The sequence below is a fragment of the Galleria mellonella genome, unplaced genomic scaffold, assembly GCF_026898425.1.
Source record: "Galleria mellonella isolate WM207_F2 unplaced genomic scaffold, CSIRO_AGI_GalMel_v1 utg855, whole genome shotgun sequence".
Lineage (NCBI taxonomy): Eukaryota > Metazoa > Arthropoda > Insecta > Lepidoptera > Pyralidae > Galleria > Galleria mellonella.
Window position 1 is genome coordinate 172,606 of NW_026442164.1, and position 25,871 is coordinate 198,476.

Genomic DNA, 25,871 nt, shown 5'->3' on the forward strand with positions numbered 1-25,871 from the left:
GTCGGCAACGCGCGCGTAATGCCCCTGGTATTGCAGGTATTCATAGGCTACGGTAACCGCTTACCATCAGGTGGGTCGTATGTTGCCGTCGGAGATGTGGTGAGTGCGAAAGCGAACCCATGTCTTCGACATATGGCACCTCGAGGGTATATCGTCTGGTTTTTGGTGGGGGCACCCCCGCCTTACGGGGGATTCCCACAGTACCCATTCACCTCCCACAAGGTGTAGGGATCTGCATAAAGCATTTTCCAGGCGATAAAAAAAAAGTGGGTCGTATGCTTATTTGCCATCTCAGTGGTATACAAAAAATATAGCATTCAATTTCATATCCGAGCAAGTAAAAGTCGCGGTAGAACTTGAAACTGATGTAATTTTGACAAAAATCATTTAAACACATTTTAATAAAAAGAAATCATGAAAATCGCACTTGGTATTTTGGAGAAATTGGTGTACATACTTGTATAAAAAAAGATACGAATTGAACGTATAACTTTTGCTTTTTTTGAGTCGGTCAATAAACTGAGTGAACCGTTCGTTCGTGTGAGCAGCTGACTTCCACCAGCTAACACCTGGTTTGCCTATTTTTTTTATTAATAATTAAATGGCGGTTCCAGTGCATCATTATCAGTGAAGGTGTTTGCACACCTGCTCGCTTTTTACGCGACTTCCAAGAGAAGGAAGCCAACTGTATTTTGTCAGCTATTACGCGATTAGAAGTTTGGTGATTTTTTAAGTCGCTTGATAGATAGATAGATCTGAGAGATAGATGACTTCTGTTTTGGTTTTTCTTTGTAGAGCAAAAAGTGGTATGTCTATGTTAGTGTTTTTTGTGGGGCAAAAGTGGTTTGATCCAATGTAAAAATCACTTGTAAAGACATAATTCCGCTTTGCATATAAAAAATTGGAAACGTCATTAACCTAAGTCGATGTTTATTTATAGAGGGAGACTTTGTACAAAAGTCGATTGCTTGGGTACCTCTGTCCCATTCGTGTTTCTACCGTGAAGCAGTTGTGTTTGCATGGCTGTGTTTCGGTTTGAAGGGTGGGATATGACGTGAATTTACTGGGTACAGAGGAATAACACCTGAGTCCTCAGGAATGGCAACGGGGGGGGGGTATCATGGACGAAACAGTACATTCTGTTATGTCTTTGTTACTGCTCATGTCTATAGGCGACGGTTATCACTTTCCATCAGGTGGGCCGTCAGCTTGTTTGTCATTCTAAGTTGTATAAAAAAAATATTTATTTGTTTTAGATTTATTTATTTTTTTAATTATTTTTTCACTCGTTAATATTAACGAGTTAACTAATCCGTAGTTAAAGGGGGAGAGGGATTGTTAGCAATGGAGTTTGACAGCCCCATTGCTAGCAATATGCCTTATTAGGTCGACCTCCACGTGGTTTCCCCTGGAAACCATCGTGAACAATTCTTGTTGAGTTCGTCACGATGGGCTAACTGATTTACTTCATCTTCACCTGTCATCCTTCACTGGTACCCCGCAGGTGTATACCGATAGCGCGGGCGGGGTTACCATTCCATTATCATCCATTGAAAAAAAAACCCGTAGTTTAAACACTCACTTTAAGTGCTTCAATACTTGAATAGGAATGTCTTTTGCGATAATCCAATTAATATAGTAGTAGCGGTAATCACATAAGCTACCTCCTACTATTAGCTTACATGTTTCGACTAAAACACAAATTAGTGACTTAGTGTTTTCGCTGGTATAGGGCAGAGCTATTAGTGTTGTACGATTTATCGATGTTCACAAAGGTATCGATACGGTATCGTTTATAGGACATGTCATAAGGTGGCCCCCCGCTTAGCGCGTGCAAGCCATGGAGCGGTTGGCGCGGCACCGGGCTCCGGAGGCCGAGTCAGTTTGCTTTGAGTGCGACGCGCAGTGCACGCGAGTCGGTGGCCGCGCGCGCGCCGTTCATTCACCCCAACTTCGATCGAACAGCTGTCAAAATTTGACGTTTCGTAACAATTCACGAACTGGGAAACAGTGAAATAGTGCAGTGACGCTCCCGATTAGTGTTCCCGAGTTAGGAGCTCGATTTAATTACTAGATTGTTATGGCGCGAGTTTTATTATGAATAATTCAAATCGCATAAAATGTTTTTATGTTACGCCCAGCGGTTTAGTGGTGGTGCTGTGGTCAAGTGTAATGTGCAGCCGAGTAATCTGTTAATTGTTACTGGTGTTTGTTGTTATGCTGTTATCATGTCGCATTAATGTCGTACCAAGCTGATATGTCTATAATTAGCGAGCTACGATGGCTGCAAGACGGCGAACTGTTAGCTCTTTCGATTCAAAACGGTATGTATCATTTACAATTTTTTTTTTCAATAAGGTTTTATTTTTTGCGTTCCACCTCAGTAACTATGCTCGCGTTCGCGTTATATTTCGCAATTTGACTGTTCAGTTATGGCCACATTGTTTTTAATAACAAACGTGGCTCATTTGTTCGAAAATGTTGAATTTGCATAAAACCGATAAGGTATATCTAAAGTGGTTTTGTTTCGAACTAATTAAAATTTATAGCACGCCGCCAGCGTGTTCAGCACTTAGCATTATAATAAGTACTCTAATTAATAGCAAATATTACAAACTAATCATTGTAAATTAGGTATATTTATTAAATAAAATTGTATTGGATATCTGCAAACTGGAATTAGAATCGATTCGTTTAAATCGATAGAATAGAATTAATCGTTGTACTTCGTACTATGAGGCAATTGGAATTCCTTTGCCAAACCAAACAGGTGTGTTCGGCAAAAATCAATATACACACCGACTGAATGATTGACTCAGTAAATAGCTCGCTTCATTTGTTCATTCTAAAAACTATTTAATACCCACTTGGCGTATCTAAGAGCGATCTGTTAGATAAGAAAGATAAATCGTCCGTTAATCGGATGTGTTTTTTAAAACATTTTTTTTTGTATGTAGGAAATATAATTATTTAACTACGTAATTTTATTATTTTTTAATACAAATATAAAATAAAATTTGACTTATAATTTTGAAAATTATCAATAAATATATCTCTATCTATATAAAATAACTAAATCAAAATGTATATTAAGTATATTAACATGTATTTCGATATAACTGTAAATTCTCGAAATGATTATGAATTTTTTTATTAATATAATATATATTAGCCACGCATTTGTATTTATCCAATAGTGATGAGTAGTTAAAAAAAAAACTTTATCACGAGTTTGACACTATTTGTATGATAACTTCTGTGCAAAGTGCGGGCGTGTCGCATTTCGTGGTACGGGGGCGATGCTTACTCGTTGAACACGGTAAGTAAGTAGGAAATATTAGCCAAGGTGAGCTAGATTCCTACCAGGCTTGTTTATTTGTCGGGCACTTCATTATGGCGCGGCGACTCGCCGGTATTGTCACGCCAGTGACGTAAGGGCGCGATAGTCGATAAAAAAAAGTATAAAATACCAGCTACGTCACTAGTGTAGAAATTTTTATAATTAGAATTTTTTTACTAAAAAGTATTATAATTTTTATAAAATTAATAACGGAGATTTTGATTGAAAAAGACGATGGTTTGACAGAAGGGGTTTAGAATTAGCGTTGATATAATATTACGTTAAGCAAAAAAAAAAAAAAAAAGAATACGTAAATATCATAAATCTGATTTCTTGTAACTTCTTTGTTTTTACTGAACTAGGTGTTATCTTGCTGAAGTCCACATCACTAGTTATTTTATTAGAATTATTTTGTTTAATTCCGCTAACATTAGTATGTGTGCGACTGCTAACACTCGAAGACTGACCACCACTATTATTACCAGAAGTTTCACAACTTAATACTAGCCACTAATCTCAGACTGCCATTAGGTTTGCATACGTTTTGCGATACGTGTTTTACCTCTAAACGAAACATCTTCAGGCAAGTTATTAGATCACTGCTAGGAGCCTAGTGTTATATGTTCGCAGTTTGGGCGTCGAGCAGTGATATATATAATAATAATAATCATTATCATATCAGCCTTTACCTGTCCACTGCTGGACATAGGCCTCTCCCTTAGCGGTTTTGCCAGTAGTTGCCACGCTTGCTAGGCGGATTGGCAACCGCAGTTAGGTTTTGGAGATGTTTTAAGAGGGACGCTGCTGTCCATCCTTCGCTCTTAGTCGGCTCTTATGACACCCACGGGAAAAGAAGGGGTGGTCTATTCTATGATGGGACCACATGGCCATATATAATAATAGTGGTGGTCAATCTTGGAGTGTTGGCAGTCACACACATACTAATGATAGTGGAATTAAACAAAATAATTCTAAACAATTATTTGTTTAGAACCAGTACACTTTTATTATTATTATTATTTGTTTTTTTATTCTTTTTTTATTATTATTATGGAATTAAGGATAAAATCAAAGGTTTTTGTCTAAATAATACGCAACATCTAAATAAAAGGGGATAGCTATCAAGATTGGATTTAGTAGATGTAGGAGGAAAGATATTTCCGAGAAAATTGGTGAGTCAAACTAAAATAAACCCTCATAAACTAATAAAACCCTTTTTATAAATTCGTATTATTATTATTACACTTAGTTCCACTAACTTTAGTAAAATATTGAATATTTTGCCACGTGGTCCCGGCATAGAATGGGCTACCTCTTCCTTTTCTATGAGTGTTATAAAACATCGTCAGTATCTAACAGCTTTTGTCAAACCGCCCGCCTGTCGTATTATTAAATCTTGGGTGAAGATTCGACTATATATACATATTCTGTAGGCGACGGTTATCACTCCATCAGGTGGGTCGTAAGCTTGTTTGCCATTCTAAGTTGCATAAAAAAATTGGTAAACGGTTTTTTATATTGATGGGACTCTTATGTAATAGGAATACATATAAAATACTCATTAAATTTAAAACCTTTTTCCTCATTATACGATATTTTCCTAAATTCTAAACCGTTTTGAACCGTAATTATCTTGACTTCATTTCCGAGATTTATCTTTGACTATGTAGTAGCCTCGCTGCGCTGCAACCCTTCGCACAAGCATTCAGAGGGTAGGAATAAAAAATGTTTAATGACATGACTGTCACTTTCTTACGCCGACACATTCAGACCCAGCCTCATTCTATTTAGAGCATAAGATAGCAACTGCTAGCAACATTGATATTAATTTGGGTTTTATAAGCAGAGGTAGGAGGGACCTTAAATCTCTTCTACGAAGTCAAGATAATTTTGATCGAACTTCACTATAGGTAAGTTCGTTTGATCATTGAAACCTTTCACACTAGTGTTGTGAAGCTATTTTGTGATATAAAATCTCTTTTTTTTTATTTTATTGTCATAACAACATATAAATAGAGATAGAGAGACGCTACTACAACAATAATAGGGTTTTATAGCCCTAAAATGTATTGCCCTCTGGCACAAATTCCGTTCACAATAGATAACATTGTAAAACGCGATGTTTTTTGTATTTAGTGAAATTCAACGTGACATCAAGATAAGTGAGTACTTGTCAAAATTACGGCTCGGTGAAAAATAATTTTATGCCGCAAATAATATTCTGGTGAAGGTTTTATATCGACGGTTTGGTAAAGTGGAGCGAGAGCTAGAAAGATCGCAGTATAAAATCTCTTATCTCGTGGTTTTTTTCAAACAATTTCCATCTTCATCATAAAGATTTGTCTGGACATATTTGAAGTTTTGACCTTTTGCTCGGACTTTTTCTCTTTTTTTTCTTACCTTGAAAAATTTAAATAAATGTTAATTTTTACATTAAATTTCTTATAAATACATACTATTCACTTTTGTGACTGAAGAGTTTGGATTTTAGAAATAATTTGTTAAGATTTATACATTTTTAAAATTAGGTAATTTTAAAAAATTACAGACGTGCTTTGCTAGAAATTTGCTTGTAATTAAGTAGTTAATTTTTTAACTTAGATCCATAAGGTGCCTGAGTTTCTTTATATACTGCTGAGAATACATATAACGCATGTGAGTTAAAAGTGGCAAACGTCATCTATACAAACAACAAAATGTAAATAACTAAATATGTACCTACCATCCCCCTGTCAAGTAGTAGTAAAATAATATAAATAATAATGTAAAAACTATATTTAATAATAAAACCAAGTATTTTACTGAATCTTGGTGGTTGCATATATGACCCAAAATTCTGGCAATACACTTAAATCCTCTGAGAAACAATTTCGAAAGCGAAAAAAGCGATTTTTGGACAACGTGTGGACGGAGAGGAGTAATACAATTTATAAATTACTAAAATAAGTAAACTTGTGTAGCATTTGTGCTTAGTTGAATGGCCATCTGACCGTGCACGGTGACGTAGCCGCACCACAGCACCAGCACACACGAGATGCTGACCTTGCCACGGCCATAAAGTCCGTAAAAGGGATCCGATAAAAAAGCGAACACAAAAAAGTCGCAGCCATTATGTTGCAATTCAATCGTTTGAATATTCATCAACTTTTTGGCAGCAGTAGACACACTGCCAAAAAGTTCATGAATATTACATAAAAACGAATTAAAAAACTTCTAAAAATTTGCTTTGAAAATGTTATCTGACTTTGTTATTAATTTAATCATTTTGATTGCTCAACTTATATAGGTAATTGAAATAAGAAATTTTATAAGAGTTTATATTAAAACACAGGTTTTAGTATAAACTTTTAAGAAATTTATTATTCCTAAGTTTTTTTTTTAAGATATAAATATCATCAATCTAGTGTCATCATGGTTTGTATTTCCTCAACATCATTGACCGTCTGTCGGGATCCATATTCTAGTTTCATGGAGGTATCGTTTTGAGTGCATACGATGAATATGCTCTGCCTAGTGCTACTTCAATCTCTTTTTTTCTAACATCAATATTTAGTGTGTTTTCAACAAAATGCTCAGTTTTACCCAGCACTGAGATACAGACTACATAAAATATTGGTAGATTTCTACTTTAATTATCGATAAAAAAGATCTGTAAGAGGTTGCCCTAGCGATAAAACCGCCTTTTGTACCTTTATGTATATATTTTTCAATTTTTACTTCATGCTCCTGTATTTCACTTTAATTGTTTATATATCATTGTTTACTTTTATGTTTTTGGTGCAATAAAGAGTTAAATAAATAATTAAAGTAATTCTACATTGTTTTATTATGAAATACCTTTGTTTTTATGTTAGAAGTTTGTATGAAATATTTATAATTTGAAAATAATACCTTTGCGATTTATTAAATTTCATGGTTCACTTGCATTTCCTTAAAGAATTTTCTATATATATAAATAAATTCCGCGAAATTATTGAGATAAACAGCGCTGTCATTTCATTATTGGAGTTGTTTACGGCAATTAAAATTTAATTTGTAATTCTATGAATTATCGTTATTAAGAAAACTCGTGTACATACACAATTTTCACCTGGAATTCATATTCCTTTAGCAGTGTTATTAAAATGTAGTTAGAGTGCAACTAATTCCTAGGACCTAACACTTAAATGACGCTCTCTGCAGTGTATGTAATGACACTAATGACTAACAACGATGACAAAACTACATTATATTCAGGCTTCAGGCTCTGCTGTGAGTTTGAAATGATATTTAATGCTCTGAGACAAACTCCAGAGTTTACTTATGGCTGGGTTGCAATCACAAACTAATATCTGTTTTTTTTTTATACATATTAGAAAGACAAACAAGCTGACGGTCCACCTGTTGGAAAGTGGTAACCGTCACCTATAGACATGAGCAGTACCTTGGACATACATAACAGAATATACTGTTTCACCCATGATACCCCCCATACGTTGCCATTCCTGAGGGCTCAGGTGTTATTGTATTATCTGTGATATGTCTCAGTAATTTTCAGGATAAATATATTACATATTTTTTTTATGTAATGTGAAAATAAAGTTGTCACTTACCAATAATAACAAAAATAAATATCATTACCTCGATGGGATATCTTAATAATATAAAAATGGTCGCGTACAACGCGGTTACATAGATGTTTTCTCCCACGAACACTCAGGTTATGGAATGAGCTCCCTGCTCCGAGGTTTTACCACTTGCAAAGCCGCTGGTTTTGTGGGTGATTATAGGCGGCGGTAGTCATTTACCATCAGGTGAGCCGCATGCTCGTTTGCCCCCTGCGTTGTAAAAATAAAAAAAAGAGACTACAGCATGGGGCTCTTCAAAAGGGGGGTAAAGAGGTTTCTTCAGGGTTGGCAACGCGCGCGTAATACCTCTGGTATTGCAGGCGTTCATAGGCTACGGTAACCGCTTAGCATCAGGTGGGCCGTATGCTTGTTTGTCACCTCAGTGGTATAAAAAAAAGATTACTCATGCTAATCTGTAAAAACTGTTAAACGAATTTAAATGAAATATTGTAAGTATATATATATATATATATATATATATATATATATATATATATATATATATATATATATATATATATATAAATCGCAGACGACTTCTTGCGTCTTTTCACTTCCGATACTTATTGCATCCCCCAGTTGCAGTAAAATTACAATTGTTTTGAAAGTGAATATTATTACTTTATTTCGTGCTAAAATCAGTACTCATAATTATATTTCTTTTAAATAGCAGATATCAATATTCAATTTTCCATATTTCTAGCCGACGTTCCGGAGTCCGTTCATAGCGGGAATCATATGGCACATTTGTATATTCCGTATATAGTTTGTATGTCATGCAAACTTCATGCGTCCATTCGTCTCGCAGATCATGCAGCACTCAGTATATTCGTATACTTATAGTATTTTGTGTAAATTTAAATGCGTCCTTTTAAGACAGATACTATATGGCGCACCGTATATTTCGTATGTTATGTATTCTATTTAACTAACTTTATGCGTCTCTTGATAATGGTAATCATACGGTATTTTACTTCCATATACTTTTTAAATTTGCATACATGCAAGGTGTACTATAATTAAAAGATTTTTTCTAAAAACACATTCTTGTTTTATTTAGAAAATTAGTACAGATATCTATTAAATAAAATTATTAATAACAAAGCAAATAAGATTTCTCATAATAACATTAAACAAAAGTATTTCTTTATTTGAGTCATATTATTTTATAAATTGTCTAAGAAAATCAGTTTTAAAATCTGTTAAATGAATGTAATGAATACAAATAAGATTTCTTACAGTAACATTAAGCATCAACATGTTTAAATCGAAGCACGTTATTATTTTATTTATCTAACAAAATCGGCACAATTCTAAACCTTTCATAGGTTTAGAATTGTGCCGTTGTAAAATAATTATTCAGAACAAAGCTTTTAATTACATAAAAGAACTTATAATTACAATCAAATATTTGTTTTATCTTTTAAAGAAAATCAGTACAATCTGTATACTTATAAAAAATGTTATAAAAACAAACAAGACCTCTTATAATAACAGTAACTAACAAATTTTTTAACAAAAATCACATTATTGTTAAATCTATAGTGTAATAAAATAAATGTCTATTTAATTTTCATCGCTCAACATCAGCAACATTAATAAATCTGTAAGCTCAATATAAATAATATTACTTTGAACACTTACACGCACATCTTAATTATATTAATATATGTATATTTTAAATAAAGGGTCATATTAAAAGATAAGCAAGTTTTTGGAGTAAGTTTGCTTCAAATAAACCAATGTAATGATAATTATCCTATTTTTTAGAATAAATATTTTGAATAAAAACTTTAATTTTGAGCCAGTCTTTATTTTGTAACAGTTCTGGGTATTGTCCTTTTAAAGTTTCGCATTCTAATCTTTTGGGAGGTTTTTTTTATTTTGTATATGGCTCTTGAAAAATTTGGTAACAATTTTCTTTTGTTCCATAGACCAGGGTACTAAGTTTCTCTTTTTCCCTTTTTCAGTTCTTTTATCTGTCATTGTCATCACCTGGGGATTAAGTTCAGATATTTTATTTTCAATCCAAAGACCAGGTTGTACACAAGAATTTTCAACTGACAATTGTGGTGTGGGTAAATCAAAATCTAAAATATCATCATTTACAATTTTTTCTCCTTCCTGCAATTCTTCATTTAGATCTAAATCTATTTCAACTAAACCTTTCCCTCTATAAGCATCTGCTTTTTCATCTTCCATAAGTATTAGAAGTTTTGAAATTTTAGCAGTTTGATACACATCATCTGGCAATCTATACGATTTCTTATGAGCTTCATTAGTACGCCCCGTGAACGTAGCTAATTGTTCCAGATAATTTTCAGACATACTAAATATTTGTGATAGCGTCGCTAAATGTTTTCTCAGTCTTGTGGAAGAAATTGCTTTCGGATTTTTTGCTCCAGATAACCTCGAGTACCTTTCCAAAACTTTATAACCATATATCGAGTTCTCGAATCCTGGGTTCCCAAACAGTAATTTATTTGTTGTAGAAACAAATTTGTCCCTTATTGTAAGCAAAAGTTTTATATCATCTTGAACTTCTTTATTAAATAACATGGGAACCCCACGTCCTCGTTTGCCTCTAACAACAACTCGTTTAAATGTTTTTACTAGAACTCGCTCAGATGCACTTAGCGTCCGATCGAATTCTTCATATTTTTCAGAAGTATTTAGGTCATTTTCCAAGTAATCATGTAGCGTAATTCTTTGAAATTCCTCAAGTCTGCGCCGATTCAGTAGCAAAACTCTGCAATATATTGTCCCTAATAATTGTATGTATACCCCAAGATGATAAGAACCTTCCTTAATTTTATTGGCAGCTTCTTCAGCGTGTTTGTTAGGAATTTTTTCTTTAAATTTTTAAATCATTTGCTAAAGGTATTATGGTAACTTTATTCCACTTTTTTTTGTTTAGATCGATCGTAGCCTGACTTGAAACATCATATTTCCAATTAGAATCTATAAGGTGTATCAAAGTTTTGAGGCCCGCTTCTATTTCAGCAGTGTTTACTTCCATGTATGGCCCTTGTTTTTTTTAATGCAAGCATAAATGCTATATTGCAGCACTGCTTTATGCTAGTAGAAATATTCATTGCAAATGTAGGCGAATCAAATGTATCTTTTTCCGAGTCATATTTACCTACAACCTTTGTAGCTGACACTATAAGATCATAATATTTCGGATTAAGTGCACCTAATAAATCTTTCACCGATTGATCTTTTTTCTTATTTCAATTAACAATTTAGCTACTTCTCTCATTTTTCTAGAAATTACATTCACAAAATGTATTTGTCTATGATTTTTCATATATTGTGACCCAAATGCACAAATGAGCAAATCTGATTTAGCAACAAACGATATCAGGTCTCATTCTGGGGAATACGGTTTCTTTAAGTTTTTCATCGATTTTCAAATGTTTTATTAACAAATTTTGTGCTTCTGATTGCACATTTTTAGTATTTTTTCCAGTGCACTTCTTTTTATGTTTCCATAAAAGATTTCTTAAAGAAAATGCTAACCAATTAGTGCAAGGTAAATAATTAGTATATTTATGTCTTCTCATGGGCCTCGTCACTTCGACAGAATTTTGTATAAAATTTCCTTTTTTTCTTAGTTCCGTAATAAGTTTTTTTCTTGTTATACTTTTTTAGGTACTGATAATGTTTTTTGTACTTCTGTTTCAAGAGCATGGTTTCTTAGTAAATGTCTCGCAAAATTTAGAACTAAAGTTTTGCAGTAAAAACAAAAGTCTTTATTACGGATTACTTTTTTTTTTTGAGGGATTTGCATATTAGGTATTACTATCTCATTTTTATTACTGTCTCCAAGAACATTATTATTATTATCTTGTTTCAAAGGATAATTTTTATTGCATAAAGACCTCTCAATGGAAGTTATTTCGCCGCAAGAAGTATTATTTTTATTACTAATATGACGACTAGTACTATCTACGTCTTTTGTTGATTCTTGGATGTTTCTTTCTAATATGACGGGACAGTTCATATTCTCTTGTATGAATGATTCATCAGAGCTAGTCTGCAAAAAATACATTTTAATTTTTAATTCATAAATGCATGCAAAAATTTAATGTATTTAATCATTATGATTTTTTTGAGAAACGTAATATAAAGTAGAAATCAATGATATTTTTAATATAAGAATAAAGTATTTAACATTGAACATTGTTTCTTTTATAAAAGAACAAATGATGAAATAATTATACATGGCTTATAGAACAATGTACAGTACAGTACTGATAATACTGATGACATTGAACAATATACTTCTATAAATGTAGTCGAAACAAGAAAGCATTTGTTGAGTTTTTCACATAAATAAAATTAGTATGAAAATAAAAAATAATTTCATATTAAGATTATATTTCTTAGATGAATTAGGACTGATATAACAAAATATAGAAAAATCAAATTGAAAAGTATTAAAAAATCAATTTTTTTTTTCCACCACCCATCCATCCCACCCTTCAAACCGAAACACAGCCATGCAAACACAACTGCTTCACGGTTGAAACACGAATGGGACAAAGGTACCCAAGCAATCGACTTTTGTACAAAGTCTCCCTCTGGTAAATTAAAAAAAAATTGTCTACTTACGTCATGTGCTGACACAGTGTAGTTGGAATCTGTTCCCGAATTGTAATTAATTTAGTCAGACATTTCTGAAATGTGAATAAAAAAAACAATTTTTTTTATACAACTTAGAACGGCAAACAAGCTGATGAGATGGCCCACCTGATGGAAAGTGGTAACCGTCGAAATCAAATTAGGCAATAGTACATAACTAAATAACACAAAAATATATTTAATATGCTAAGAATGTCTATTATTTCTGCGATTATAAATAAAATATGTTAGGTAACCTTTTTAAGTACAAAAACATTCGTCTTCTGGGTAGTGATCGTAAATTGCATATTGACAAATATTACACCAAAAGAAGGAACTATTACACAGCTTTAGTATATCATCACGATTCATAGATAAAACAAAATGATTTGGAATCGAATCAAGATCTTTTGCAATTTTTGTGTCACAAACACAACATGTTTTATTTAACACAAAATGAGTGGAATACCACGGCCACAGTAGACAATGTTTATAATAACTTTTGAAGTCATTTCTATTAAAAAATCTGTCTACATCAATAACAATGATCATGATGAGGTCGTGCGATTTATAACGACGAATCGACTACTGCAACTGACTTGATTTTATTGTATGTTTAAGATAACTAAATTATCAACGTATGTAGGTAGGGACGTAAGATTATGTCCTTAAAATTTCCTTTAATTTTCTAACATAAGGTATACTTACTAATATAAATATTAGGTACTTACCTTTCAATAATTGTAAAATTCTCATACTCCTTTTCATTTTCGTTTCCAATATTCACTCCTGATATTCACTAAACTCACGTATATAACCTTTGCAGCGTCCGCTCATAAAGGACGCTAAATGACCATATGCCACACCGCTCTTAAATAAATAAACATTAAAACGCGCGAATTAAAACAGCTACCCCCTCCCCCTCCATCTCTACTCCTTGTCATACGTTCCCATATATACTTTACCAACGGAAGCAATTAAATAATGAATGTAGACAGATAAAAACTTGAAAATTGCCTATAGTATACGGTAGTAGCATTCGCGGAGTAATGTATGGAAAAAAAGTTGTATATACGATGCGCCGATATACGGCGCACAGTATCGCCCTCCAAATGTTGTGCGACAAACCGCGGAACTAAAAAATACGCCGAATTACAATAAGGTGACCAAATAGCGTCCATGCCAATTTTTTGGTAAAACGTTATACTAACAATAAGGAGTCTGTGGCATAAAGATCAATCTTGCGTCCGGTATACGGACGCAATAAGTCAGTAGGACGCAGTATCATTGGTAAATTCGCCCATATAAGACGCAAGATTGCCTCCAAGATTATATATATATATATATATATATATATATATATATATATATATATATATATATATATATATATATATATATATATATATATATATATATATATATATATATATATATGTATATATATAACGAAGTGAACTCGGTAAATGATAGTAGGGGCAATATAAATAATAATTTAAATAGTTAACTGTTGTAATGATTGTTATTATAGACGCTACGTTGCGGGCCCCGCTTGACAGTGACTGCACCCAGAACGAAGAGGAAACCTCGTTGTTAAAATCTTAACAGGTTATTACCCGTCAGGAAAGTTGGCTTGTTGCTAGACCACACTGTGAAATCTCTTACACATTTACCCTTTTGACGTCATATAAATATATGTATTATATTGTCCATATCTATATTCTAAAATACATTCCAGGAAATATCAATTTTTTTTATTTTTATTTTTTGTTATACTACTTAGAATGGCAAACAAGCAGACGGCCCACCTGATGTAAAGTGGTAACTGTCGCCTATAGACATGAGCAGTACTATGGACGTAACAGAGTATACTGTTTCGCCCATGATACCCCCATGCGTTGCCATTCCTGAGGACTCAGGTGTTATTCCTCTGTACCCAGTAAATTCACGCCATATCCCACCCTTCAAACCGAAACACAGTCATGCAAACACAACTGCTTCACGGTTGAAACACGAATGGGACAGAGGTACCCAAGCAATCGACTTTTGTACAAAGTCTCCCTTTGGTAATTTTATACGGAACATGTTTTTTTTTTATCAATCGACTTTAAAAAGTAGAAGGGTCTCAATTCGGTTATATTTTTTCTTATGTTTGTTAATTCATAACTGTTAGTTCTAAACCGATTTGGAAAACTCTTTTTTATCTCAAAGTGCAAATCCCTACAGATAAGTCCTATAAAAATGTTTCTAAAATCGGTTCAGTATTTTAGTTTTTAAATCGAAATAACTCGTTTTGTTACAATTAAAGTCAATGTGAGGGAATATTCAGCAATTAATATTATTATTTGTTGATTAAGTAATCGAGTAAATATATTTAGGTATATTTTTAAATGACATGGGAGAAATCAAATATTATAATCATTAAGATAGACTTAAGATAGAATTGCAAGCAAAAAATATCGCAATTAAAAGAAAATCCTTCATAAAAGGTTAATTTTTAAATTACTCAAAAAAAAATAGGGATTTTCTAAACTAAAATATAACTCAAAATTGCTCAAACATCACAATATAAAATTTATGCATAATTACAAAAATATGAAGTCATTCGTCTACATGTGACTGAAGTTGGCGCCGTGATGATGTCATGATCATTTAGTTAAATTGTCAAACAGTCATTTTATTATTGTAATCATTACAGAACGGACGTTAATGAAATAGTGAAGTGTAATTAGAAACCGTGGAACACACAAGAGCTCGGAAAACGAACGGCTCTACCACATCTATGAGAATGTAAACAAAATAAAATTGTAACTACATTGAAGGAGATAAGAAAAAATGGTAAAGGGTTCTTAATAAGAGGAATAGAAGGCAGAGAAACAGTTTTTAAAATTTCATTCTCTGTGTCTGCACTAGAGTTATGCAAACACTTTAGCACTAAGTTGGACGCGCCTTTCGCGACTATTACTGGAGTACGAAATTATAATCTTATTATTAGTTATATCCTGTGATTTCACCTGCACGATTCAGTATATAAAGTATCCCATGTGCTAATTTAGGATAAACAACCCATGCACCAAATTTCATTCAAATCCGTTCAGTAGTTTTTGCGTGAAAGATTAACAAGCGTCCATCAATCTATCCATTCATTCGTACATACTTCATATTTTTTTTATGCAACTTAGAATGGCAAACAAGCTGAAGGCCCACCTGATGGAAAGTGGTAACTGTCGCCTATAGATATTAGCAGTACCATGGACATAACAGAGTATACTGTTTCGCCCATGATATCCCCCCATGCGTTGCCATTTCTAAGGACTCAGGTGTTATTCCTTTGCACCCTGTAAATTCACGCCATATCTACCTACCTCCAAAATTAACAAAATCGCGAGAAACTGCTAGTCAACTTAAGTGCGGAAAATAACATTACAATGTGTTATTTAATCAATGTGATTTTTTTTAGTTTATTAAAATTGTTATACTATCTCTTGCAGTAAACTGAGCTTTTATAAACTACTCTGTGAATGTATTCAGGTAAATTGGTATTTATTGTTATTAGACAAAGTAGATTTTTTTAAATAGAATTTATATTTGAACCCTCCATCAAAGTTTATTGAATAAAACCTTTACGTATAAACGTACAATATTAAATTGTCTTTCGAGTAAATTGAATGTAAGGTACGTATTATATTTTTACTAAATATTTAATATCTATTAATTTTTCTTTTTCGACAAAATTTCTAATTAAGAAAACGTATGCATAGAAAAACTTGTACGTGCAACATACATTTTTCTATGTAAAAACACGAACAAATTAAAAAGTTGAATAAGGTTTGGATACCAGAGGGAGACTTTGTACAAAAGTCGATTGCTTGGGTACCTCTGTCCCATTCGTGTTTCAACCGTGAAGCAGTTGTGTTTGCATGGCTGTGTTTCGGTTTGAAGGGTGGGATATGGCGTGAATTTACTGGGTACAGAGGAATAACACCTGAGTCCTCAGGAATGGCAACGCATGGAGGGTATCATGGGCGAAACAGTATACTCTGTTATGTCCATGGTACTGCTCATGTCTATAGGCGACGGTTACCACTTTCCATCAGGTGGGCCGTCAGCTTGTTTGCCATTCTAAGTTCTATAAAAAAAAAAATATTTCTGAAAAAATCCATTCGTCTTGTGGCCTCGACATAGAATAGGCCACCCTTTCCTTTTCCGTGTCTGTCGTAAGAGACGACTATGGGAATTTGATGGTCAAGGAGTGGCTAGCAACGTCCCTCTTAAAATATCATCAAAGGCTAACTGTGCTTGCCAATTTGCCTGCCAAGCGTAGCGACTTTTACCCAGAGGGAGACTTTGTACAGAAGTCGAATGCTTGGGTACCTCTGTCCCGTTCGTGTTTCAACCGTGAAGCAGTTGTGTTGAAGGGTGGGGTATTGCGTGAATTTACTGGTGAATTTACTGGGTACAGAGGAATAACACCTGAGTCCTCAGGAATGGCAACGCATGGGGGGTATCATGGGCGAAACAGTATACTCTATTATGTCTATGGTACTGCTTATGTCTATAGACGACGGTTACCACTTTCTATCAGGTGGGCCAACAGCTTGTTTGCCATTCTAAGTTGTATAAAAAAAGACTACTAACAATATCTGGGGTGATTTTAGGGAGAGGTCTGGGTTCAAGTTTGAATTGATTATGATCATAGCTCTATATTTTGGACTATTGGTTTCCATACCAAATATTAATTTGACTAGACTTACTTTTATCATTTTGTTTACAAAATTATAAAAATCAGTCTACTAATGACTACAGCGATATCGCTATATTCACGTAATATACCAGTAATATGTTATCGAGTCAAGGGCAACAGCACAATTAAAACACGATATCTTGAATGGCAATGTAATGGCGTTACAATGTTGGGCACACATCATACGCGCAGGCCATTAGTGCCAAACCGACGACTTAGCTGGTACTCCTAATGATTTCAGTCCATTACTCCGGCTGCAGATTCACGTACAGGTATCCTTAATTGCCTAGTACCTACTGGGTTATTAAGGTTGCCCACACAAGAGCGGATGATCGCTATGTCGTGGTATGAGAGCTTGAGAGCGCACATTTTAATGCTACATTACAATATAGTTGTATGTTTGTATCGTAGATATGGCTATTGTATTGTCACCGTGAAGCATAATTGGACTTTAAAAATATATTTATTGCTGGTAATTAATGTTACTTTCCAGTGAACGTTTGCTGGAAGAGAACTCTTACAAAGTTAAGCTCGCCTGTTGTACCTACATCTTTATTTAAAATAAATTATAAAAAATGACATTTTTGTTTACAATAAATTATAGATAAATAAATAAATATTTTTTCTAAGTGTATTACGTAATATTATAGATAAAGAACAATGGTTTCTAGTAATTTTGTTGATTATAGGCTTACCAGATGCGAATTTTGATTTTTATCCAAACTTCAAAGATTTTTCTTTAAAACAATATGATTTTCAGGTTTTTTATTATATCATAAAGTTGTATTGTTTTCCAATATGTTTTGCTATATGTCACAAAATGAACGACAAAGAAAAAAACTACATTCCTTCTGTTTCTAATTTTCTTCCCTTTCCTTCTCTTTCCGTTATGTACTATACTCTCCTTCTCTTTCTGCTATGTAATTAGTCATATATTTAGTACACAAAATTTTCAAAAAAATTAGCCAAATTTCTCTAAGCCCATTTCATTTTTCGCTAAGATTAATTTTGCCGAAATTTCGCAAATAGAAAATTTTTTACTTATATCGCGAAAAAATACCCAATCTGGCAACGGTGATTAAAATGTGAAACGATTTTTAAATCACTTAATTGTATACAAAGCAAAAAGTGTTGCTCCCAATTTGTCATTCACTCATGATTGTGGAACTTAACGTTTTATTTTAATCACTTTTTTACTAATTTTGTCAAAACTAACTCGTTTTTTTTTATACAAAAAAACACATTTGAATTAAAACTTAAAGAGGTTGGGTGCGATAGAATCTAATTTGTTTTAAAAAATATACAAATACCTCTTTTCACACAAAAGGAATATTATAAGCATTTTTTTAACTGGTGTTGCCAGCAACTTCGTATCTATGGACTTTTATGTAGACAACTACTTTTAGATGGCATATAGAAAGTACACAAGATTTATTTCTTTCAAACCTTGACTTTTTTTTCAAACCAAACTTGTAAACCGCATTCTATTTATTAAGCGATGCCGGAACCAACTGATATATATATATATATATATATATATATATATATATATATATATATATATTGTTTCAGCTTCTATAGCGCACTAAGAGCCTGAATTACCATTTTTCTTAAATATCTCCGTACAGACATTGTCAGTTACAATTTTATGATTTAAGAGTACCGGTCGGTCGCTGCTTCGGCAAATCGCTCGTGTGTGGAAACTGTTTTACAGTTTATTAATAGGCCCAGGGGAGTAATAATGCCCATCGTTAGTTCATACGACTAATAATTATTAACAGCGACGCACCGACGCACCGACGTCCCGGCGCAACTTACACGGGCACTGTACATAACCATAACTTACGCTACATTTGTTATAATATGGAACAGATCATTATGTGCAATTTATATCTTGTAGCCCATTAGAGCGGTGTTTCCCAACGTGGGGCCCACGCCTCACAGGGGGGCACTTTGATAGTTAAGGGGGGGGGGGATAAAAAAATGGACTCGAAGCTATTTTAACCCTATTGCTCCGGGCCATTTAAATGCGAGTAGACATCGGTGTCAAATTGAACAAAAAAGTAAAAAAAAAATACTGTAAATATTTATAAGGTATAATTTTGTTTGACATTACCAAAATACCAACTGGGCGATTAGAGTCGTCAAGTAAACTTTGTAGGAAAAGATTATGTATGGCGGCATAAAATTTTTAGAAATGTTCAAGTGGGGCATGGCACAAAAAAGTTTGGGAAACGCTGCATTAGACGTTATAGAAAGAAATATATGGTATTTCATATGGAACTATGAATCACGTGGATTTTTATTATATAACTAAATAGAATGATTCAGTAATATCATGTTATAGTAATTACTTGTACTTGAATTCTAGTTATGAATTGTCGTATCTTATATTTATATTTAGTATATCTGTTCTGAATTCGGTTGCAATTTTTTTACGTTTGTCACTTCCTAATTCTATCTCTTTGTGAAAAGATATATTTACAGTTTGACCTATGGAAATTTTATCAAAATCGAACTAGTAGTTTAGTTTTTATATAAAAATTACTGGTTTTGCCAAAAATACAGTCGGACTTTTCTTTTTATACCATTGAAGTGGCAACCAAGCATACGGTTCACCTGATGGTAAGTGGTTACCGTAGCCTATGAACACCTGCAATACCAGAGGTATTACGCGCGCGTTGCCGACCCTGAAGAAACTTCATTACTCTCCTTTTGAAGAACCCCATGCTGAAACATTTCTGAAACCGCGTTGTACGCGATCATTTAGGCTGTAGGATATAAGGATGAACTCTCTGTCAATGGCGAGTCGTACGATGGTAGAAAGTGGCCGTGGGCATCATATTGAACAATTCCTCTGAGCACAATCCATTGTACAAGCGGTAGAACACGCAGAGTGTTTTTTTTTTTGTGAAATACAATTTTAAATTATAAAAAGATAAAAACAAACTCTGTATTCATGGAGTTACATAAATACTGAAGTACTGCCCTAATTGTGCAGGTATCATTGCTGTTGAGATGCATAACAGTGTGCCCTTTGATATAGCTGATTACCTACATAACGTGACCGTAAAGTAGGTAATCTTTAAAAGACCGCCGTTAACTAGGCCACTGATAGAAAACTTGTATTTACTGATTTAAGATCTCTCATTACCAGGCACAATTGGACTATTGTGAGAGTGGGATTAGTGCAGCCAATCCTGATTGTTGAATAAGACCAGAAATCTAGAAGACACAACCTCGGTGGAAGCAGGATCCACACTCGTTGGTCGATAAAGTTATCTTTTATAATATTAAGTGAAATAGGCGACGTGCTGAAGAAGGGTCAAATTAAAAGTACCCGTAACCGGCGAGCGTGTATGAAAAGATTGATGAATGTGGAAGAAGCGAAAGAGGTTTGTTTGAATCGAAGCATTTGGTGTTCCATTGTTTCTGCTTACCCTAATGGGAGATAGGCGTGACAAATATGTATGTATGTATATATGTGAAAGTGAATTTGATTGTTTGTTGGCTCTTAGCGTTTTAACGACTTAATCACTATGGAATTTGGTATACAATTACTGTATGGGATGGAGAAGAAGTTAGGCTACCTTTATATCGATCAGTGAAGATATTTCGGTCACACAAGAAGTCGCGGCTAAAATCTAGTTGCGTTATAATAGGAAATGTGTTATTCTATCTTCCGATATGTCGCGACGATTTCAGATTTTTTTAAAAATTTATTATTGCAACAGACAAGAGCAGATAGCAAAAAGTAATATATACATATATACAAATATTTCAGCAGTCACAAAGCAAAATGAACATTATTTTATTTGAGTTATATTACAAAATCATTCGATACGCTTTAGCCTTCGGAAAGCAGACGATTCCACTTCTGAGTCGAGTGGAATTATTTTGTCTAGACCTTCAGTTTTTTTTATTTAATTTACCATTTGCCATTTGGTTTAAGGAAACAAATTGTTTACGTTTTACGTTTTAACATATGTATGCATTTACTTCTAAAAACTACTATAGTGTTCGAGAATATTAAACGGATCTTTTTTGTATGATGTTGAGTTAAAGTATTCAATAATAATATTTAATAAAATTTGTTCTCTAGAGACAGTATGGGGTTCTTCAAAAAGAGCATATTAAGGTTTCTTCAGGGTTGGCAACGAGCACGTGACGTGCTCTAGTGTTGCAGGCGTCCATAGGCTACAGTAATTGTTTACCACCAGAGGGACTTTACGCTTGTATATATTTTTATATGCCACTTTAGTGGTATAAACTTGATATTGTCGCCAATTTTAAACCTAATTTAAAAACAGTCTTTTGTATTTATCAGTGTTTACTGTTGTGTTGATCCAAATATTTCTCACTATCGAAACGGTTTTTTTGGCACAGCAAAATCTATACGTAGACACATGATTCACATATTTTAAACATATCGTTTTACATCAGAGTTTTTTTTTAATAAAAATTAAAAAAAAAGGGATATTACCAGTCAATACTAATTTAGTTACGATCGAAGACTTTGTTTTTTTTATGCACGGTAAATTCTATTTCTACTTTTGTTCGAAGCAACAAAGCCTCATATAAAAGGAAGGCGCAGACGTCCTTTTGTCAGATGTATACGAAACAATAAACATTAGGCCGATTGTTCGTGGAACAATCGGACGCAGCCTGACCGTGGTATTTAGTAATTACACCTAACGTGGTCAAAAACGTCTTATTACGCACGCCAGTAAAAACTAAAAGGTCATCATCGTTGATACGAGTACCTCCAGAATGATAATTGTTCAAAACATGAGATCATACATGCTCAAATGTATTTAAACGTGCCTTTGCAAATTCATTTAGGTAGGTGTGGTTTTAAGATTACTTCCACTTAAATTAATTTGAATCGAATATCAGTACAAAATTTGGATTTTTTTTATACAACTTAGAATGGCAAACAAGCTGACGGCCCACCTGATAGAAAGTGGTAACCGTCGCCTATAGACATGAGCAGTACATGGATATAACAGAGTTTACTTTTTCGCCCATGATACCCTCCATGCGTTGTCATTCCTGAGGACTCGGGTGTTATTCCTCTGTACTCTGTAAATTCACGCCATATCCCGCCCTTCAAACCGACATCCATGCAAACACAACTGCTTTACGGTTGAAATACGAATAGGACAGAGGTACCCAAGCAATCGATTTTGTACAAAGTCTCCCTCTGGAGAGGGATTAGACTAGAATTTTTAATTTTTGTTAGGGGAATTTCAAAATTATTCTCACTTGATTTGTGATTGGGATGGTATATAACGTGGCATATATTGGTTTACGTGATTTATGTTATCGTCGTTTGTCGGCCGTTGATTAGCGTTCATCATCATCATCGTCATCATCATAGGTAATCAGCCGTTAACTGTCCACTACTGAATAATATGGGGGAGGTTTTTCTAGTAGTTGCTAAGTTTGGCAGACGGGCTAACAACTACAGTTAGGCTTTGGTGATGTTTTAAGAGGGACACTGCTGTACATCCCTCGACTGTTCAGTTACCTTAGTCGCCTCTCACGACATCCATGGGAAAAGAAGGGGTGGCCTATTCCAAGCCGGACTATGTTCTTGTTTGACACATGTTGTATCTATTACTTGGTAATATTATGCATAATACTATGTTATTACCGCCTTATGTATTGGTCCTGTGGGCGTAGATTACGCCGGCCACATACGTGAGAGTCTATCAATCAAGCAGTTCGGTGCGGGGCGACGTATTCAACGTGCCTACGCATTACAGTCCACTATCGGAAATATATAGTTATATTATTCGTAATATACGTTATAAAATAACAGTTATATATAATTTCATAACGATTATATGTATTATGCAATTTATTTATGTGATTAATGGTAGTTTTATATCGCAACTTTGCCTGTGTTGCGATAAATAGTGTACTGTTTATTTCGAAGCGTGTAAAACATGTTTATTACTCAATTAAGTTTATACGTATGGATTTAAATGACATTCGCAATACATTTTAAATTAACATGAGTTATTTTTATTTTTTACATTTTGCCCTATGGTCCCGGCGTAGAATGGGCCGGCCCTTCTTTTATATTTAAGTGTTGTAAAAGGCAACTAAGGGAATTTAATGGTCGAAGACTGAACAGCAGTGTTCCTAGTAAAATATCAGCAAAGCCTAACAGTGGTTGCCAACCCGCCTGCCAAACGTGGCAACTACTGGTAAAACCCTCTAAAGGTAGGGGGTTATATGTTCAACAGTGGACTGTTAACAGCTAATAAGATGTTGATGATTTTTATTCTAAATATAGCGAGCAAAGCTATGTGACATGTATATAATAATAAAAGTATTTAAATGGTAAAAACAAAGTAACATGAGTTTACAAGATTTAAATCTCTAAAAATTTAGCGAGAGAGTAATTACTAATTAGTTGTGTAAGGTACAGAGTTAGGTGACCGCACCGCGCACCGCCAACTCATGCGCACGACACACTGAGAGCGACGCTATACGAAACTAACTTTCTTTAATGCAGTCTACGTAGACATTTCTTACTACAGTTTACACTCATTAACGGGTTTAAGATTATTTATCAAAAGGGGACTTACCTGACTTCTTAAAAAGAAGGTTTACTCTAAGACATATGTTTGCAAAGCTTCGCTTGGATCCTGGGTTGGGTACCGGACAATTCTGGGGTGGGTACCTCGCCTCCCATAAATACACCTATGTTGGGGTAAAGGGATTATGGCGGTAATGGGGTCTATCAAGTCGATCTCTAAGCGGTTCTCTCTGGAAATCATTGTGATGAAATTTTGTTGTTTTCGTCACGATGAGTCAACAAGCTTTCTTTCATCTTCACCTATCATTTGTCACTGGTGCCCCGGCAGCGTATACCGATAGCTCAGACGGGTTACCAATCTATTTTTATTCGTTAAAAAAGAAATAATTACTTATGTTTACGCTGCTAACTATAGAGTTAAGTTAAGAAAACATAATATCACAGTTCTCATGAATGGCGACGCATTGGCGTGAACGTGAAGATTATCATGGGCAATGGTCATCATAACGTGTTCTGTGATGTCCATGAACCTGTTTATATCTATCTTGGTGACTAAAAACTCGAATTACTTGTTTTATCCACAATGAAGTTACAGTGGGATCATAAGTACCGTGAGTCAATACAAAAAACGGCTGTACTTGATTCGGCGAAGGCACTAGCGTGCCTCCTGATAAGTGACGGTTAAAAATTTCTGTCATTCAAACTGTCGCCCACGTCAGCTTGTTATTTATTTATATAACTCTTCATTGCGCCCGAATCAATAGAAATATACAATGATTATTGAATAATTCAAGTGAAATACAGTAACATACATACAGATTGAAATATATACATAAGGTACAAAAACCGCTAAGGCAATCTCTTACAGACAACCTTTGATTAAAGGAGAACAGATAGAAGTGGCTAGGTGGCGCGAAAGTGAATTGTTAATCATTTATAGTTACATGAAAAAAGCTGAGTTAAGCTATAGTTAGTATCGCTTAGCTGCTAGTGTGGCTGATACTTTATAGCGCATCCCGCATTACATCAGAGCTTATCAATCCCCGCTACCGCTGGAATGCGGTCTGATAACGCGTCTCCGCGTGCTCGCATTACTAACGCCGGTGCATCCGAGCGGCCAATATCGCTAATTTGTTGCGGTCACCGCAAATCATGTTATCCCAGTGAGATAATGACTGTCTGTTTACAGTTACAGTATGCGGAGACATTTGTAATGCTATCGGTTCTCACTCTAGACCTATTTGGATAATAATCTAACTAGACGGAGACTTTGTATAAATGTCGTTTGCTTGATCACCTCTGTCCCTCTGTCCCGTGAAGCGGTTGTGTTTGCATGGCTGTGTTTCGGTTTGAAGGGTGGAATATGGCAGTGAATTTACAGTGTACAGAGGAATAACACCTGAGTCCTCAGGAATGGCAACGCATGGGGGGTATCATGGGCGAAACAGTATACTCTGTTATGTCTATGTTACTGCTCATGTCTATAGGCGACGGTTACCACTTTCAATAAGGTGGGCCGTCAGCTTGTTTGCCATTCTAAGTTGCATAAAAAAAATAACCCGAGGGATATTTTGTATTGCACTTAGATTATCTATATACGGGTAAACTCGTTGCCTTATCTATATAGAGCATTGATTGTCAAAAACGTATCAACGTTCAGTCAGCTAAATTGACATTTGACTGACTCAAATTGACACATTTGTTTAAATCAAAACAAACGCTCCATTATTTTAGTGTTGCAAGTGATTAGATTAAGAATTTTTCACACTAAGCCAAATCGAGTTTTTTAAATAAATTAGGAACTATTTATTTTGAATTTATATAAATATATACATATATATTGTTATTGGTTATAATTTAATATACAATTGTGTTAATTAAAATGGCGGCCAGTTTAAATGGAACAATGAATTTAAATGAGAAAGAGAAAGAAATAGAAAAGTGAAAGAAATGGAAACTATATTATATGTACTCGGATTATAGTAATAATAAGTAACACCTGAG

General features: G+C 34.2%; 1 protein-coding gene across 2 annotated transcripts in view; it reads left to right on the forward strand.

Moving 5' to 3' along the window:
- The window catches only part of LOC113513277 (rho GTPase-activating protein 7), a 422,365-nt gene that overhangs the window by 41,918 nt on the left and 354,576 nt on the right, over positions 1 to 25,871 (forward strand). The window contains exon 1 of one of the 2 annotated variants that reach the window (XM_052902003.1): positions 1,872 to 2,324. The exons of the other annotated variant lie outside the window; for it this stretch is intronic. Coding sequence (XP_052757963.1) covers positions 2,240 to 2,324 — 85 coding nt within the window. The 5' untranslated portion in view covers positions 1,872 to 2,239. Of the gene's footprint in view, positions 1 to 1,871; positions 2,325 to 25,871 lie in introns of those variants that run through there. 2 annotated transcript variants of the gene reach the window in all.